Here is an 18,298-nt window from a genome sequence, read left to right on the forward strand (position 1 = left end):
AAAATACGTCAGGCGATACGAATTTTTTTCTTCTGTTTTGAATTCATGTCACTAAAAGTTCGTGGTTGAATTGGACCTTGCAAAGAGACTTTAATTTGATATTTAGCAGGTCAAGCAAGAATTGAAGCTAACCAGGTCTAGCAGGTCATTATTGCAAAACAAGTTTTTTAGCCATTTTGAGGCTGTTTGACTCAGGGAGGATTCTGATCCACAATTAGGTGCCCGACTATTTTGTTTTTCTGATGTCTAACAAGATAGGAAGCTATGCCACATTACTGAATATTCAGTGGTAAGGCAAAAGAAAACGTTCTTGCAAAGCGAAAACTGATTGGTCAATATCCAATTCAGAAATGCTCTCTGAAATGATTGCAGTGCCAATTTATGAAACTATTGTTGATTATATTAAAGAGGATGAATTTCCTCTCTAAGACCTTCATATCTTCAAGAAAAATCCCTGTTGCTTTTCAATTAATAAAGAGGTATCAACTATTCAACCGTCAAATTACTTGAGAACAGGCTTTAGAATTAAAGTGAGTAAAGCAAAAGGAACTTGAATTCAAGCAAGTACAAGTGCAAACGAAGTGCGCCAATCTTTTGATAGATTGGTCCAAAATTGATTGATATCTTTTAAAAAAATTCAACCTGACTCTGGGTCATGAATAAAGCTGACTTGACATTTTTCTGAATGATCGATTGTTCTAGCAAGCCGAGTCTTGACATATCAATATAACGTCAAAGTTATAACAGATTATGCCCGCAATATACCAATTCTATGTCTTGAGCAAGTCGCCCTACAATGGTAGTTTGTGCCCGTACATTATGTCAAATGCACAAACCGAACGCAATAATTGTGCTCAATCGTATTTTTGGACGTGAGACCGGAAAATATGAACTTTAAAACATGTTATGCAATATACCATTTTCATTTAGCATTTTTGGGGGGCAGAGTGGGTATACCTTAAACATATCACTGGATAACTATTTGTAAAACACATCCTGATTCTTGGTTGATTCAGAATTTAAATTTCAACTGTTTTATGATACGAACGTCATTCGGTTCGTCGTTTACTTTGTTATTGAAAAGGTTATCTTCTTCTCCCCTAATGAAAGAGATTTTTAGGATATGTTTTTTTTTATTGATAACGCTAATTTGGGTCGATATAGAAAAATTGGGTAGTTATTTCGGGTGTTTCTCTTTGCGATTCAATAAATGTCAGTTTCCAAAAATCAGCTGTCAATGAGTCACCCTGAGAATCAACGACTACGAGCTCAGTTGATGTGAGAGAGCGGAGAGAGGAGGAAGTGCGGCAAATCTATTCCGACAAGATTTTGTGTCAGTGTCACATTTACCCGTGTTCTGGCCGCACTACGACAATGTAAAACGGTCCATCAACTTCCCATGGGATCCTTCTAACATTGTCAATGAGTGTCAAAGGCATCCAGTGCATGTACCGCCCTGTCATTTGAAAACAGGCCCTAGCGCCTTATCAAGTGAACGTTCGTCCACAACCAGCTATTGTTTCAAATATCTTTGAACCTAGCTCCAACCTTACGTTTCCAAGACGCTAGTATAAATGTACCCAAGACCTTCCCTGGTTGGAAATTCGGCAATGCGGAACATTTTCCCGCGTCCTTGCCATTAGCTTTACCGCTGAGAGAACGCACGGAAATCGGAGAGTAACTGCTTCTGGACGTTTTTCCTTATCGTCATCCAGAGAAGCTCCAGCCGCTCGCCCAACTCTCAAGTCACATGCGCTCTCTGGGCTTCCTCCTCAAAAGCAGATCGATAGTGTTGGAATGAGTGAGTTGTGCCGTTGAATTAGTCCAGGCAAGGGCCGAGTCAAAGTATATTCACGAGTATGGCTGCCAGTGTTCCCGTTCGGAGCCTAAACCCGCACTTAATGTGCGCTCTGTGCAGTGGGTATTTCATCGATCCGGTCACCATCACCGAATGTCTTCATTCGTGTAAGTATCGTTATTCGAGGTGGGGAAGTCGAATCAAAAAGCCTGGCTCCTAACAAAGATCCATAAGGCAGATTTGACCATTGGATTGCACCATTTTTCTGATTTTTGGATAAAACTTGAGAATGAGAACTAGTAAAGTGCATGTGGACAACCTTAAACATTCTTACGATTTAAGAGTCAAAACTATTTTGCATTACCTTTATTTAGTTTCATGAGTCTTCTCTCATCGGATTTTCTAATTATGGTCGTAGTCTTGTACACGTTTTCGTCAGTGTTTGCAGATCTGATTGTTTTGTATTTAGCAATCAATGATTCAATAGTGAGTTGTTGACTTTGAACTCGAATTGGAAATCGGGATGAAAGGGCAGTCTTTATTTTAGGATTGCAATTGGAAGGTATTAATCTTGACTTCAGAAATAGATGTGAAACTTCCGCTACTGTTACTGCACTAGCAATCTCTCCTTTACCTTTGCATTCTAGCATAAAAAAACCTTGCTTTAGGTACTCAAAAAGGTAGAAAATGTATTTTCCTGCTTCTAATGAACTTCACCCCAAATCTCTTCCGGATTTTATCACTTGCATTTCATAGGTATCAGGTAGGCATATTGCATTAGGAGATTCGTGTCATGTCGGTTTTAATGCCCCAAGGGACATTTTTCAAAACAAAGAATGCTATTTGTCACCAAAAACATAAGCATTGCGGAAAGCAGAGCCATGCTTCCGTTCTCTAGGGCACTCTTGCAAGTTATAAATTTAATGATGTGTTGACACAAGAAGAGCAATTGGTTGCCGGCCTCTGAAGCCTCTACTTCAAATGTCGTAAAATAGGATATTCTTGTGTAGATTAATCACAAATCTAGTTTTTATCCTTTTGATTTTACTGTGGGCAAATATAACTTAATTCTGTTTGCTATTGTTAAGAATTAGTAGTCGTCTGTACCTCGACTGTTCATGACCTCCATTTTTTTCGAGGCATCGCAATTATTGTCATAATTCAAGAGACTTATGTACTGTAGTTATCATTCGCCGATTTATTTACACAGAATCCGCAATAAAATATGTCACAAAACACGAATGTACAAACATAAAAGAATTGCACTCTTCAACTCAGCGCTTTTGTGGAATAGCTTTGATGAAAAGCACAACGCAGAGAGACGGAATCAAATTTCAACTCGACTGACTACTTAAATCAAAACTACATTCATTATCTTTGATACTCATTAAGGCATTCTAGAATAAAATTAGACAGTCTTAGAATTCTTAGCGAGATTCCGATCCATAGAGTTCAATGGCTTTGTCACAATTTGATATACTAAGGTTTTGTGCGACATCGCATGCCGCAGGCCAGGATATTCAAGTGATGGAAACTGTTGTAATGATTTGAAGAAATGTTTAACCACTTCAAATTGACACGTCTTAATACAGTGTCAAAAGATATCGTTCAATTTGGTCAAATAATTGGACGTGATTTTAATACAAAGTTTCTGTGTTAATTTCTGCCAAGATCTTGATTTTTTTTTGTGCTTGAAGGTTTCCATAAAATATTGGATGCTGCTTGTTTCAACTTATACATTTTTCTTTTTTTTTTTAGTCTGCAAATCGTGCATCATCAAATATTTGGACTTGAACAAAAAATGTCCAATATGTGACTTGCATATTCACAAGACCCGCCCTCTTCTCAACATTAGGTGAGTACTGAGTAATCAAATGTCAGCAGTAGCTTTGACCCATTCGTGAATGATTCAGAGTATACATACTTGACCCTAAAAAGTCAATATCAATACATTTAACTAATTAGGCTTCAGATGTGTCAGAGCAATTGGGTTGAAATCTCAAGCGCTGAGCATATTGTGCACCATATATTATTAAATACTGAAACTTGAGTTTTGTGAATGGCGGGAGGTTACAGTTACCAGAGGTAAGTGTTGTCTTTCTTGCATCATCTATTATTATGAAGCCTCAGAATATGTGTTAATTTCTATTATGTTTAAGAAAAATTTTGTAATCGGGAAATTTCTCTAGTTTTTGTTACGGTGAGCTTCAAACAAATTTTAGTCTCTATCTTTGTTGCGTGTGGCAATGTATTGGTTCCCCACGTGAAACTAAGTACCATAGAGCAAGGATACTTTTAAGAGGTTTGAGGTTTCTCTATATAGACTAACGTAAAGTATTTTAATTTCTTTTAAGAATTACTCTGGCAATCCTTCTCACCAAAAATGTTAATCAACAACAATATCAAATTTTCAATCACAGTAATTCATTGAAGTAAAGAGACAGTTCAATTTTTTTCTACCCCCTCATACGTCATTATCAGCTTCATTTTATCGCAAAGAAAACGGTGCAAAAACTACTTTTTACACCCATAAAAAGAGTAGTTAAGGATCGAGCTTATATAAACAGGGCTCAAAGACAGCACAGTTTTTAGTTTCTTTGTTTAAAAAAAAAAGAACATCTAGAGGTAGCGCTGGTCACGAATTTCACTTCAAAAGTTGCTATAATTACGTCGTGCACGCTACGTTCGTGAATGACAAAATGTTGACTCGGTGGCTATATTTTGCAAGTGACAACAAGAAAAAATGTAGGCAGGCATCATCCGCAAAAATGCCCTCAATTTTTTTATTTGAGCGAAACACAATTTTCGCATTGTGGCATTGGCATTTGATGAAGCACGGCCTTAATTTGAAACAGATTAAGCTTCAAAGATCACAAACATGCCAAATTTGAGTTCTTGGTTCTTTTCTTCATTAGACCAAAACATAGGACGCAAATCATTAGTATCATTGTGCAAATAAATAGCTAAAAAATCTTCATTACAAATTGAAGATGGCTCCTTCCAAATCGAATGCGAGGGATATTTTCTTCCTCAATGAAGAAGCGAATTTCCCTACAATCAAAATATCTGTCGACAAATCTTCAATAACCACATACTACACAATGGCTTGAGTGCCAAGTAAAAGCAAGCCTATTTCAGCTCTTAACCATTGTTAGGAATGTATTCAAGTGCGTTCATTCGCTTTGCAAAGGCTTAAACAGATTCAAAATATGTTTCATTTCAATGACCCTTCACGTAACACCTCGGTCCGAAAAGGATACTTGTAATTGGTTCCATTCTGTCTTTTAGGTCAGACAAAACTCTGCAAGAAATAGTATACAAGTTGGTACCTGGACTACATCAGGAGGAAATGAGACGGCGACAGCTGTTCTATGAGCAACATCCAGTCCGAGGTAAGTGCGTGTGTTTTTCTACGTTGTGATGCCACCTCACCACCAAATTGGTACATGGTCGTGGGGGTTTGCTGCATCCACTATGTACTACGAACATTACGCAGCCCATCCGCTACTGTAGCCTCATTTAGAGCTTGTTCAATTCAGGATGCCAATTTTGGAGCTTAAAGATCGGTGCCAAAGTGCCATTGAAATGTAGAGGACCGAGAGAGGCTGGAATTTGTCCTCGAATTGACGGTTGACAGGGACAGTAAACAACTTGGGGATGATTATGTCAAGCCAATCTGAACGGTCTTGATTTGGCTTGAATAGTTGAGGACCAAAAGCCTTGGCTGAAAAGCCCCCAACGAGATTTCTTTCTTTTCTTCGTTGTACGTTCCTCTCTTTGGCGAGTGTTTTTGTTTCCAAGTAGGCGTCTTTCAAAAATAAGCGCTTCGACACTGGGTTTTAGTTTCGGCTCCGAATTCCCGCCGGAACTCCAGATATTCAAAGAGAGGAAAATAAACATCGAGTCAACAAATACATCAATGAATGTTTTGGCGAATGCGGCCGAATGTCACATGAGTGGGAAATAACATTAAGACAAATTCGTTAGTATTCAATGGTTAATAGAGTTCAATCCATTTCAGATGCAAACTATCAATCCTTCAAAGAAGAGAAGGAGAAAATGTTCTTCAGTTCTCTGGATAAGATGTCCTTATCATTTGAGTATTACGATCAAGATTTAGCCAACACACACACCCAAAAGTAAGATCCCAAGGGCCTAGTCATAAAACCCCGAACTGGGCATCATCACTTTTATTTGCTTGTATTTCCAGGGTTCGAAAAGGTACTTCGAACCGTCGATTTCTTCAATGCCCCGGCATGATGAAGATCAAACACTTGAAAAAATTCGTTAGAATGAAATACGGGCTCGTCGATGAGAATTTTGCTGTAAGGAACTCAACTGATATTGCGATAGACATGACTTCAATGTTACACGTCCATGTTATACATTTTAGATTGATGTGATCTACAAAAACGAACTGATACCCGAAGAATACACGCTCATTGACGTGGCTTACTTGTACAATTGGAGAAAGGTAAAGAATGAGAGCTTCCTTGAAATTTCAGTTTCTTCATCAACATCTTCTATTTCTTTATTCCCTAAGGAGACGCCCATGCAGTTCTACTACCGAGTCTTTAAGAAGAACATTGTTCACTTGCGGAAACGAAAGCGAAAGCACAGTACTACCAATGATGTCATGTCTAACAACAAAAAGACGACCTCGGTCATGGAAGGTATCGTTGTGACTAAGAATGGGACGAAGGAGGTTTCCAAGGTGAGCCCCACACCCATCTCGAGTCCGAAGAAGTCAACGGAAGTCATTGAGCTTTCCATTAACGTGTCTGCCAATGACGTCAAGCAAGTTGTGTCTGAGTTGAACAGCAAAGATTCCAAAGATGAACCCTTGGAGAAGAAACGCTCCCAGTTGTCTTCTTCGGATACCAGTAATCACAATGGTGATGAGTCCCATGGCAAGAATTCCAACACACTCCACAGTCGAACGATTTCTACTGGAGGGAACAGCATCCTATCCACCATCGTACAGAATTTGGCACGCAAGAAGCTCGAAGACTCGCACAATGCCTCACTCAAGAACAATTCCTCTTCGATTGGCTCCCAGAGCAAGTCAACTAGCAACAAAGAAGCTCGGGATCCTTTGAGCAAGTCTCCATTGAGTCAGAACCATGTTGTCAATGGCACGAAAACCTCTTCCTCCACCACCATGGAAAAGCCTTCAATTAAGACCATCGGCATCAAGGCTGATCGAGGAGGAACCGGGAATGGCGGAGGCATTCATCACTTGAGTAAGAAAGGATTAGGGGATCGGTCTCTCATGAAGTTGGGATCAAGCAATGGCGATTCAATGGGAACCTTGATCATGAAAAGACCCGTGGCCAAAGAGTTCCCAGCGTCTTCTATTGGGATCCCGACATCCGGCATTCAAGTCAGTAGCAACAAGGATCAGACCTCAGGCCTAAGTTTCACCTCCAAACCAGCTTTAACCACTGTGAACAAAACCACTCCTCAGTCTCTTCCTTTAACATCCAAACCAGCTCCATTGATAAGTAAAAGTGTCATGGGCCCAACTGGGCTACCCGTATTACAGATCACTTCTAGTGCAGCACGATTGCCCACCAGCTTGGTCACAGTCCCTGTCAAAGCTAAAACCACGTCACTCAAATTCTCGGTGGCCACCAAACCGACCACGCATTCCCCATCAATCAGTTCGAGCATGTTGGGCCGGGTATTGCCCACCAATCCCGTGGGCCACGTGGGACCACCTGTCAAGGAGTTGATTTGGGGTCAAAGTCCCACAGGCTCTGTCTCCATGGGATTGAACAAGGCTAAGATGACGCCCATTAGCAAGGCCTTAAACCAATCGATTCGTCAGATCCCCAATCCATCCTTACTTACAAAGCCTAAGTCGCCGGATCATGTGCCAGTCTCGAAACCAGCGCCATCTCCAGTATCATCAACGGCAATGGGAGGAACTGGAACAACTCCAGCCGCCGTAGCAGTAACGACGAACACGAATAAAATGTGTGTAGGCGGGTCAAGAGTGCTTGAGGCTCAAAAGTAGAGAACTCATGCAGGATGGGAACGAATGGACGTATTTATTTTCATGCCAAATCGTACAATATAGTATGAAAATTGAATATACTTTTAAACAAAAATGCATCAACTTGAATGACGTCTTCGCATAACCAATCGCCTATCAATCCTTATTTAATCCTATAATTGCTTAGACAACAACAAAAATGGACAATCATCATGTAAGGACAAATGCTAGCTCGAAGAGGGACACTATATGAAAAAATGATGCTTAAAGGTGTATTCATTGTACTGAAAAGCATTGATCGAACCGTTTTTGGCTTCAACGTTAAGGGTTGGAGCTCTTAAAAAGCACATTTGAGCAACACAAGCACATCTCGAGCCTCGGTTTATGAGAAAAACGAGCGGCAATCCTGCAACCTTATCCTATTTGGGCACATTCGTGCACCGTTTTGCAGGTAGCAATAGTCAACGGTCCTTCAAACGAGAAATTGGGCGCTACCCTGAGGACCAAAATATCAGTAAACGACTCATTTTCTATTCCCATGTGATCCATCGTGACGGATCTTTTTTTTACTTGCAGTCACTCTAACGGTAAATAGTACCACAATGTTCTTAAACAATTTGTGAGTATTTCGCCTGGGAGCGTGGATATTAGCAGTTGTCCACATGTCCACCCTTAGGCGTTAAATCACCAAGCGTCAATGGTTGATTGGCGACGTCAATTGTTTTATTAACCATTTAAGGACTTGTTACTTGTCTTTTGAGTTCACGATCTTATTGGCTTGTTTTACATTTTTGGTCAGTCTACGGACAACGGTACCCTGGGAATTCTTGACGCCGCCAAATGCTTGAAGGTTGGTTCATAATATTTAGTTGAAAGCGATCAGAATGAGCCTCTTCAAAAGGATGAAAACTGAGCTTATATGATATCAAAATCAACATTTAAGCCATGTGTTTTTTGCTTATCTTTTTTTTGTTTGCTTTTAAAAATCACATGGAGACTATTTTATTTTGTTTTGGTTTTTCACGGGCTTATCTAACCGCTTCAGGGAATGTAATAATTACTTTTTTACGTATTTTATTATATTTTACGTATTACCTTTTTTCAATTTATCGGACTGAAAAGAAAACACTCGTTTGGTTCAGTTTCCGCACTAAAACCACGCCTGATTTCGTTTGACGAAAATGTCAAGTACGAGTATTTACTGAATTTTGGCTTTGCATGACATGATTTTTCCATTCTGGAGTTCTGTGACATGTTTCAAGATCTAATTGAAAATTACCGATTAAATTAGCTACCATTTTAGCAAAGGATTAGCAATTGACGATGTTAACGTTCTAGCTAACGATTCCCACCCTTGGCTGTCACAATCTACTCAGAGAAACTCGGCTTAATAAAGTATAGGAAATGAGAAGCGGCTGAATGGAAATTACGTCAGTTAAAACCAAATTTAGTTTTCATAAATCCTCGACCACTTCTGTCATTTGAATATTTGTTTGCTACAACATATCACTTAATCTGAAATGTGATGCAAAGTATCAGGACTACAGGCGAAACTAAAATCTAGGAGAAGAATGTAGATACGCTCATACAAGGTCCTGATACAAGATTCGAAGGAAAGTCGTACTTTATTTCCAATTCTCGTCTTGTTTGTGCTCAAGATATTTCGGTTGGGAAAACTGTTCAGTGTCCTCCTAACGAACATCGAGGTTTTTTTGTTTTATTTTTGCGGACTTCCTTGTCGCTAATGGGAATGAAATTATTCATTTTACTTACCTTTATTTTCATATTTTTTATTTGACCGACCAACGAATTTGAGTTGACAGATCTGGCTAGGCGTTGAATGTAGGGTTGATTAGGAAGTTTAGTCAAAAACTTGTTCAGGTCTCACTTAAATCCTGCTTCTGAATCAACGCCTACATACCCTCCACGAATATTTGAGGGGAGAAAATTGAACTTTGAAGGAGCCCAAGAAAGAAGAGACTTGGACTTCATTGTTTTAACTGGCCTGGATTCTCGAGGGTTTGAAGCTGCTCTCAAAACGCACGTTAAGCCTCTTCGGTCACTAGTATTGACCCTAAATCCTGGATTAGGACAAAGCTCGCTGAAAACGTACAGTATCAGATACCTTTCGTACCTTCCCTGAATACTGTACAACCCCAACCTTTCTAACCTCTCCCATTACGAGAGCTCTCTCATATCCTCAATGTTCCTAGTAAAACATCTTTGGACCTGCTCGAGCTTTTGCAAACCTGCCAAACTAATTGGAGCCCAATATGTGCGAGGCATATTCAGGATGCGGCTGGACAGTAGACATGTACAGAGTTAGTTAGCATCGTGATACTACCTCTGGACTTAAACGTGCAATATATCCAACCACATGTTTGAAAAGCCTTGCCAACTTTCAACTGGATATGCTCATCGAACTCTCCGTTACTTTGGAGGACTACACCTAAATCTTGCATTGATGAGACCTGCTCAATGTCCTTACCTTCATCATCTAATAGTGAAGTGTCTAATGGTGTCGACTCAAAGGTCATTAAGCGGAATTTCATTCCATTCAGTGCCATGTTACTCGCAGCAACCCAAGAGTAGATTTGGTCTAGGACCTCTACCAGACAACCGGAATTCTGACCATTCCTACCAGCTACCAATTTTGTATCATTTGAGTTTGATTTGGATTGACAAAGACTTAATTGATAAAAAAATGGACCCACATATTGGGCATTAGGCGTTAGGCATATGTATACTGATTTACTACAGGACATAATAGAAGAGTACCATCCGAAACGTATCAGGCTTGATTGTTTGCCTTTTTTCATTGCTTTAGAACCAAAAGCTTAGAGCATGATTCTAACCGAAATTTTACTATCGCTTTCAAATTTTCGCTCACCTCATCCCTGATTTAATGAAAGATGTTCAAACAATTAATATTACAGATGGATAATAGAGCTTTATACAACGAAGTGGAATAACAACTAAGTGTTTTGAGAAAATTTGAATACTCCGGGTTCCACAGAGGGAATCAATTGCAACACTTCAGTGATTGTTTACTATAAAATCGCATTCGATTGTGATGGCTTAAGTTTTGTGCAACTCCACCTTATGGAAATGCACGCATTAACGGATTTTCTTGACTTCAAGTTCAAAGATATTGCATTTGTACGTAAGTTAGAAGCGGTTCAACCGACGCAGTACATAAGATGAGCAACTTCATAATTTGGGGGTATCGCGATTTTCCCTTCAAGGTGGATGATTATTAGAGCATATTTATTCATATATACAGGATGGATTTGAAAGTCATCAACAATATGATATTTCTTACATATTTATCTATTTTAGAAGATAGTAGACCTTTTTTCACCGCTTTGACTTGACAAAAAACTCAAAAAACACTGGCCTCGTATAGGTCTATGTCAAACGTTTTGAGGGCACTACAATGTACCCAAAAAATGTTTAAAATATGTTTTCCAATCATCTAGAATCGAATTCTTGTTCCACTTTTTCTTCTCCGGTAAAAATCTTCCTTTTTTGGTCTGTTTTTTGGTTCCTAACAAGGACAAATGAGGTCATTTGTGGGGGTAAGGAAAGTGCTAACGTTTCGAAAAGTATTTAAAAAAATGACACGGTTCATAAAATTGTAATTTGCTTTTAGAATTTTGATCCATGACTTGCACAAGTTCCGATTCCAAACTTTCATCACTCTTGCATGCGTACACAGCCAAAAAAGTGTTGAACCAAGTTTCATCTGGTTTTTATGGAGTTTTATGCACCTCTTCACATTAGATCGTTTGGTTTTATATTTCAACCACAAATCTAAGATATCATTAAGACACAACTTTGCAAAACAAAACGTTTCATATTTTTATTTAGAAATAAGATCGAAGGGTTTTCAATTCCTTCGCCATGTATACCGTATAGTGTCAATTGGCATAGAGCATTGTTCGAGTAAATTACGTTAATTCATCGCGCAAGCTGATTCGTCTCCGAAACATTGGAAGCTTCAATGAGCAGATTTTCGACCCATTATCTGATGAGAGAGGCGCATAATTTGCAGTCTAATAATTGGTATCTGAAAGGTCTTGATTAATGCACTATTTACTTGTGAGCATTTTTATATCAAAATACACATCATGTTATTGCTTGAATTCTACTCATATCTGCATTACCGTAAAAATAAATAAATCATCAAATCGGCATTGGAAATCAACGTCAACTGCGTCTTGAGGGTCCAGAAAAAACAAGCCCTTTAGTACCACAGGAAGTCCAAGAAAGAAACATTTTGTATTTTCAAACTGTCGCCATTTGTGCTTTGATTTTCGAATTTCAGATCCAAGATATTTATAAATGATGGTCCTCTAAACTGTAGCTCTTTTAACAAAGCTTTCAAAGCAACTAATAAATCAGCCCGTTGTTGAATCTCGGGCTTTTAGAGCTTTGAATAACCCCTTTTTTGGTTGCTTCTCAATTTTTCGAACAAAGGGGTCTTAGTAACTTTTCATTCAAGGCGTGCTATTGCTTTACTTGTTCGGGTTTTCTAATGGACAGATCAGGCACCAAACTTCCGCATTGCTATTTAAACCATGTCCTCATACTTTCTATAGTGGAGACCAACTAATTCTCTTTGAAATCCAATATCCATGTTTTGCGACCTACCATCCCCGAGATAACAAAACCTAATTTTTCTAGTCCTTTCAAGCAAGCATTTCTCTTTGGTTCATCTGTTTACCCTTGGCTCGTGGGTCATATTTTTGCGCATTCCCGAATCGAGACAGAGTGACCAACAACTTCAACAGCAACTCAAAGAACGCCTTCCTTGCCTCTTCCTTCCTTTCTTCTCAACAAATCTGCTCCGAATTCTCGTGGCCCCGATCTTCGAGTCTGAATGAACCACGTACACACCGGCAGACTGAGTGAGTGGGCAGAGTACTCACTGGGGCTAGCATTAAAAGTTGGATGTAGGGAGGTGAACAACTGGCTGCCCGCTAGAAACAGGCAGGCAAGCAAGCAAGGAAGCAAGGAAGGAAGTTGAAGATAACAACCGATGGCTTTAGCGTCCCTATGGCTTCTGGCTTCACGGGGTTGTTAGGTAGTTGGCCAGCTAGCTAGCCAGCTTCAGAGAAAGAAACAGAGAGAGAGAATAAAGTATCAAGGAGACTCGCTCTTAGCCGAGCTACAATCCCGCGCAAAATTGTCGTCTGGGTGTGTTCCAAAGCATCAGAGGGCGAGCGTCACTCGTCCATCTTTCTTTCTTTCATTTTCATTCTTATGCTTCCAGACCTACCGTACGATGTTAACTCTCGGTAAATATGTGGTTCATTTTGCTTGTTTGATATTGGATGCTTTTATTCATAATTTCATTGGATAAGGTACAGGTTAATGCCGAGAGTAATATAAAACTGTCATTCTATTTTATTCTATTCAATGTAACTTGATGGCTTCAAAACAATTGGACGCGATGGTTTTCGCGATCAGCCACTAAGATGTTGCCATTCTGGTTCACTGCGATTCCTTCCAAGCCTTTAAATTCGGCTTCACCCGATCCCCAACGGCCAAATAGGCGTACAAATGTTCCATCTGGATTGAAGATTTGGATCCGATTGTTGCCACTATCTGCCACGTAAATAAATCCTTGGTCGTCCACTGCAACTCCCCTGAGAGATAGAAAAAGAAGGGAATCATTAGTCGTGTGTACAGTAATTAAAACCGTTGAATGAAGCCAATTACCTGGGAAACTTGAATTGCCCTACACTGGTGCCTTCGGTGCCAAAAGTCGTCATGATCTTCCCACTGATGTCAAAGATCTGGATACGATGGTTGTTCGAATCCGAGACAATGACTCGGTTGGTGCTGCTCACTGCGATGTAGTGAGGATGCTCAAATTGGCCGGGTTGGGTGCCCAAGGAACCAAACTTGCCCACGAAAGTACCGTCTGACTGGAAAACCTGAACGCGGTGGTTCTCCTTATCACACACGTAGATGAAGCCCAAGGCGTCAGTAGTGATCCCCCAAGGGTAGCTAAACTTCCCATCACTTGATCCTTGGCTTCCGAAAGCGCGGAGGAACGTTCCACTGGGATCAAAGATCTGGATTCGATGGTTGTAGCGATCCGCAATGATGTACTGACCGATTCGATTGACCGCCACACCCGCCAAGCAATCAAATTCACCTTCCCCATTGCCGTAGCTCCCAAAGCTGAAGCTGTAAGTGCCGTTCTCTTTGAAGACTTGGACCCTGTGGTTGGAGGAATCCGCCACTACAATCGAGTTACCAGGCCCCACGGCGATACCTCGAGGCCAAGTGAACATGCCGGTCTGACCACCTCGACCTCCGAATGTGAGTAGTGTGTCTTGGCGTTGTTGATTGGCTTGCGAGGAAAGGGTCAGCGGGTGCATGGCTGCCGCTCCCCGATCCATTGAGTGCGATAACGGCTCACTACTGGAAGCCTTGGCTGATTTCTTGCCATATTTACTCTTGAGGTATTTGGCCCAAGAGCTCAAGGTATCGTCACCTTTGGTCTGACTATTGGGGGGGGCTGCGGCAGTGGCACCATTTGAGGCCCCTTGAGAAGAGGCGCTGGCCGAGCCTCCTTTCAACATATGACTGGAACGAGATCGCGCTAATTCACCCCCAAATTTGGAAGTGAAGGGCGTGAGATGACTTTGATCGTTGTCTCGGTCATCGTCGGCGTCAGACTCGTCGGAAATTTCCAAGCCAACCAAGGCTGAGCTCTTGCTACGTGCCAAACGGCTTTGTCGATCTCTCAAGGCCGCATACCGGGATCGGCCACTGGGATATTGCGAGTCTGCTGCAATAGAAGGGCTTTGACTGCCGGAAGCTGTTGGTCCTCTAGATTGTGCCAAATACCGATCCACCAGACTACTGGAGGATTCTCGAGGTTTGGATCTTCGTCCAGCTGTTGTCGAGTCTTCAATGGGATAATTCGGACGGGTGTATTCGTCTGTGGTATGAGAGAATCGGTCATAAGCTCGTGTAGCCATAACACTGCCCAAGGAAGCCCGATTAGACGTGGGAACCACGGGTGCAGGATTGGATTGATAGGCGGAAGCGGAGGGTTGCGGAATAACTGGCCTTGGGGTTGGTGCCACTGGTGGTGGCTCTTCGATCTCTTCCTCCTCTTCCTCCTCCTCTTCGCTTTCATCAGCTTCGTCTTCCTCATCTTCCACTTCATCGTCTTCATCATCATCCTCTTCGTCCTCTTCTTCTTCCTCCTCACCCTCTTCCTCATCATCATAATATTCGTACTCTTCCTCATCGTTAACCTCTTCGGAAGTAGCTGCTGGTTCACTCAAAATAGAGCTAGTTGGAGCAACTGTAGGCAACGCCGGAATCACGGGGGCAATCACACTCGGTCGTTGAGGAGCAACGATGGGCGGAGGCTGAGTGGTGGTAGCAAAGGTGACCAAGGGTTCGGGAGCGGCCACGGGTGGGTCCACAACGGCGGTGGCGGTGGACTTGGCCTCCTTCTTCTCCTTCTCCTTGTTTTCTCGCTTGATCTTATCGATCTCATCCTCTTGGGGCTGGGCTGGAGTAGCCAGTGGCTGAGAGGGTGGTTTGGGTCTGACTTGAACGGGTGGAGGTGGGGGAGGGGGGTTGTCCTTGATTCGCTTGGCGCGTATTTTCGCCATTTCCATTTCCTAAGGCAATATCAGTGATTCTCTTTGGTCTACATATTGCGAGTGAGAATAAGGTCAGTTTTGCGAGTAACACTTTCAATTGTTTTGGAGGAAACTCCGGCATGCTACTGGGTTGAAGTTGATTGCACTAACGAAAGAAGACTGTGAAATAGTAGTGGTTTGGAAATGAAGTGAAACTGATTTTTATTAGAATAATAGGAAATTGATCGAATCTAGCGTATGAAAGAAATAACAATCAAGGAAAGGAGCAAGCTTCAAAATCGTCTTGGAAGTGAGGTGGAGCGACCGTTAGCCTGCAACCAGAAGTGAATTCGGACTTGAATATCACAATGAACTCGGCACAGATTTACAATATTGATTGCCCTTCAGTCAATCAGGGCGTCGTTCTGCAAGATTGCATCTGTTTGTTTGTCATGCTTGTTGCTGCATCATTGCTTTGTCCGATCGAACAACTTGGAGGGCGTGTTACTCGCAAAATTGTAATATTGAGAAAGACCCAACCTTACCTTCAATCTTTGAATGATTCTGGATGAATCTGCCAGTCTGATGCACCCACTCAAGGGTCCTCTTGAGGCGTCCTCGGTGTCTAAAACGCGATTTCGTTTGCCAGCCTTGTCTTCCTCATTGGTTTCTGTGCGCCGAGTGCTTGATGTGGATGTGGTTCCAAAATCATCGTCGTCATCGTTCCTCAGGAACCTGGAACGGAATCGCCCGCCCGAGTTCCGATTCCGACTACCATCATCCTCGTCATCGTCGGCCAAGTTGTAACGCCCAAAATTGGTCCGACTCTTGTTCTCATCCCGTGAATATCGCGTGTCTCCAAAGCGACGACGGCTCGGTGGAGACCGCTCGCCAGCCTCTTCTCGACGGCGAAAATCGGCCACCAAGCGATGGTCACTCTTAGATCTGGACAAGCCTGTGCTTCGGGTGGAGAAATCGTCCTCCGGGGGAGCGATCTTGGTCTCGTGAAGCTTCAGGTCGCCCAGTTCAAGAATCTTTTTGGACAAGTCACTCACACAATCATGCGTGGTTAAGCGTATTCGTCGAGAGAATTCCTCGCTCCCCGCTCCAGCATCAAAGTTGCGAATGAAGTCCATCATTTTCAAGAAGATTTCCTTGCAATCCATGAGCTCATTGTCGTCCCACTTGGTGTCATCCTCGAGATGTTTCTCCATCAAGTCCGAATTCGATTGAATGTTGGTGAGCTCGAGCTCCAGATTAACCTTGAGGTCCTTCAGGGTTTTCATCTCCGAGGTCAGATATTTCTCGACGTTGTTCTTGAGATGATCCGTGCGCTCTTTGATTGCGTTGGCGAGGCGTCTTTGGATCTCATCCACCTCCAGGAGCACTGAGTTGGCGTTCTGGGTGAGCAAGGTTTGATTTCGCTCCACTTGTTCCAAACAATCTTCGAGACGGTGCCAGCCTCGCTTGATTTGATTGTTAATTCGGCAAATCTCGCGCTTGAGAACGTCGCAATGCGCGTTTTTGCACTCATCACAGACTTTCTTGTCACAATGTGCGCAATTGGAAACGTAGGCCTTTTCTGAGCAAACGTTGCATCTGGACATGACTGCGTCAGCATTTAAGTCGGGTAGCTCTCCTACCAAAAAGGAAGAAAAAAGACCTTCGCATATCCGATCAATAAAAGCGCATCAAGTAACTGGCCCTACCTGTGATTTCTGAATGGAGCTCCAAGAACTTTTGAAGTGTGTAGTTGGTGGGGAATTGCTGGATCCCATCGTAGGGGATGCGGTGCTCTGCACGGCATTCTGGGCATTTCACCTATGAGTCAACCATTTTAGAGCGTTATTATGGAGCGTTGTTATGACACGGCTATGATAATGCCTCTGCAACCATCCAGCTTACCTGTCGTTTCACGTAATCCACAAGGCCCTCCATACAAGGCTCCATGCAATACGAGTGCTGACATGGTAGCAGCTTGGGTGTTCGAAATCGATCCAGACAAATACAGCAAGTCAGGAGCTGATCGAATTGCTCCATGGTTTAACCGAACTCCAAGTCGGACTTTGTTCAACTGATGGCCTCGTTTTGCTTTTGTCCATCGACTTGGACCTGAGCCAAGGCGATATCCGTATCGTCATGATTATTTTCGGAAGGTTCGGTAAAACCCGCTTCCAGCTTGTTCTCCGAAGGTGCTGATCCTTTCTCATTGAAGCACCAACCTATGAGGTCCGCCTGTATTCATTGTAGCTTCGTATTTAATGTTAGGGCTGAGCGCCTGGAGGCTCACATTCCCGGCCAAGGCGACACTACTTAGGGTTAGAAACGGGAAATGGAACAGACTGACTTTCTCCGCTAGACAAATCGGGCGTTTCCTCAAATTCTGAGAGTCAAGTTTGCCCATCTTGATGACTTCAAATTGACGTTCAAAAGATGACGTACTCATTACGAATCGGGAAGTATCTCGTCATGGGGATTTTGAGCCAATACACAACTTTGGAAAGATTCATGTAGCTTGTTAATTGACGAAAGATGCATGTACGACAAGCACCTTAAGCAAAGCAAATACGTGTCTTATAAACCAAGTTGCATCCTCCGTATGGGCTTCCATACTATCTCATTCTCATTATTGTCCAAGGTGTCCGTCTGAGTTGGCCTAATTTGACACACTTACAAGGACAACACAACACATACATTGACCTTGGCATCAAAGTAGACATGGAGACGTTGAATGCTTGCGACCCACTTTCCAACCCATGTGTGAAGAATACTTTTGTTCGTTTCAAATGAATGGTACCTGTTTAAAAAAGGGTTGATGCTCATCTCAGATCATTTTAGGATTAATCTAGTGGGTGTTGCCTAGGATCTTTTCCGATCTTATCATGT

The 18,298-nt window shown here is 42.0% G+C and overlaps 2 protein-coding genes across 2 annotated transcripts; one reads left to right on the top strand and one right to left on the bottom strand.

Annotated features, from left to right (window-relative positions):
• Positions 1 to 1,253: 1,253 nt before the first annotated feature.
• Positions 1,254 to 7,913, top strand: LOC131882027 (polycomb group protein Psc-like). The gene is made up of 7 exons (XM_059229047.1): positions 1,254 to 1,965; positions 3,557 to 3,653; positions 5,087 to 5,190; positions 5,820 to 5,937; positions 6,009 to 6,123; positions 6,192 to 6,272; positions 6,342 to 7,913. The coding sequence occupies exons 1-7, from the start codon at positions 1,860 to 1,862 to the stop codon at positions 7,815 to 7,817; spliced, it is 2,097 nt and encodes a 698-aa protein (XP_059085030.1). The 5' UTR covers positions 1,254 to 1,859; the 3' UTR covers positions 7,818 to 7,913.
• A 5,269-nt stretch (positions 7,914 to 13,182) lies between these two features.
• LOC131882665 (RING finger protein nhl-1-like) lies at positions 13,183 to 17,510 on the bottom strand. The gene is made up of 5 exons (XM_059229889.1): positions 17,318 to 17,510; positions 17,122 to 17,233; positions 15,958 to 17,051; positions 13,521 to 15,451; positions 13,183 to 13,447 (listed from the first exon to the last, which is right to left on the bottom strand). The coding sequence occupies exons 1-5, from the start codon at positions 17,450 to 17,452 to the stop codon at positions 13,234 to 13,236; spliced, it is 3,486 nt and encodes a 1,161-aa protein (XP_059085872.1). The 5' UTR covers positions 17,453 to 17,510; the 3' UTR covers positions 13,183 to 13,233.
• Between the last annotated feature and the right edge of the window lie 788 nt (positions 17,511 to 18,298).

Source organism: Tigriopus californicus, chromosome 6, assembly GCF_007210705.1.
Source record: "Tigriopus californicus strain San Diego chromosome 6, Tcal_SD_v2.1, whole genome shotgun sequence".
NCBI lineage: Eukaryota > Metazoa > Arthropoda > Copepoda > Harpacticoida > Harpacticidae > Tigriopus > Tigriopus californicus.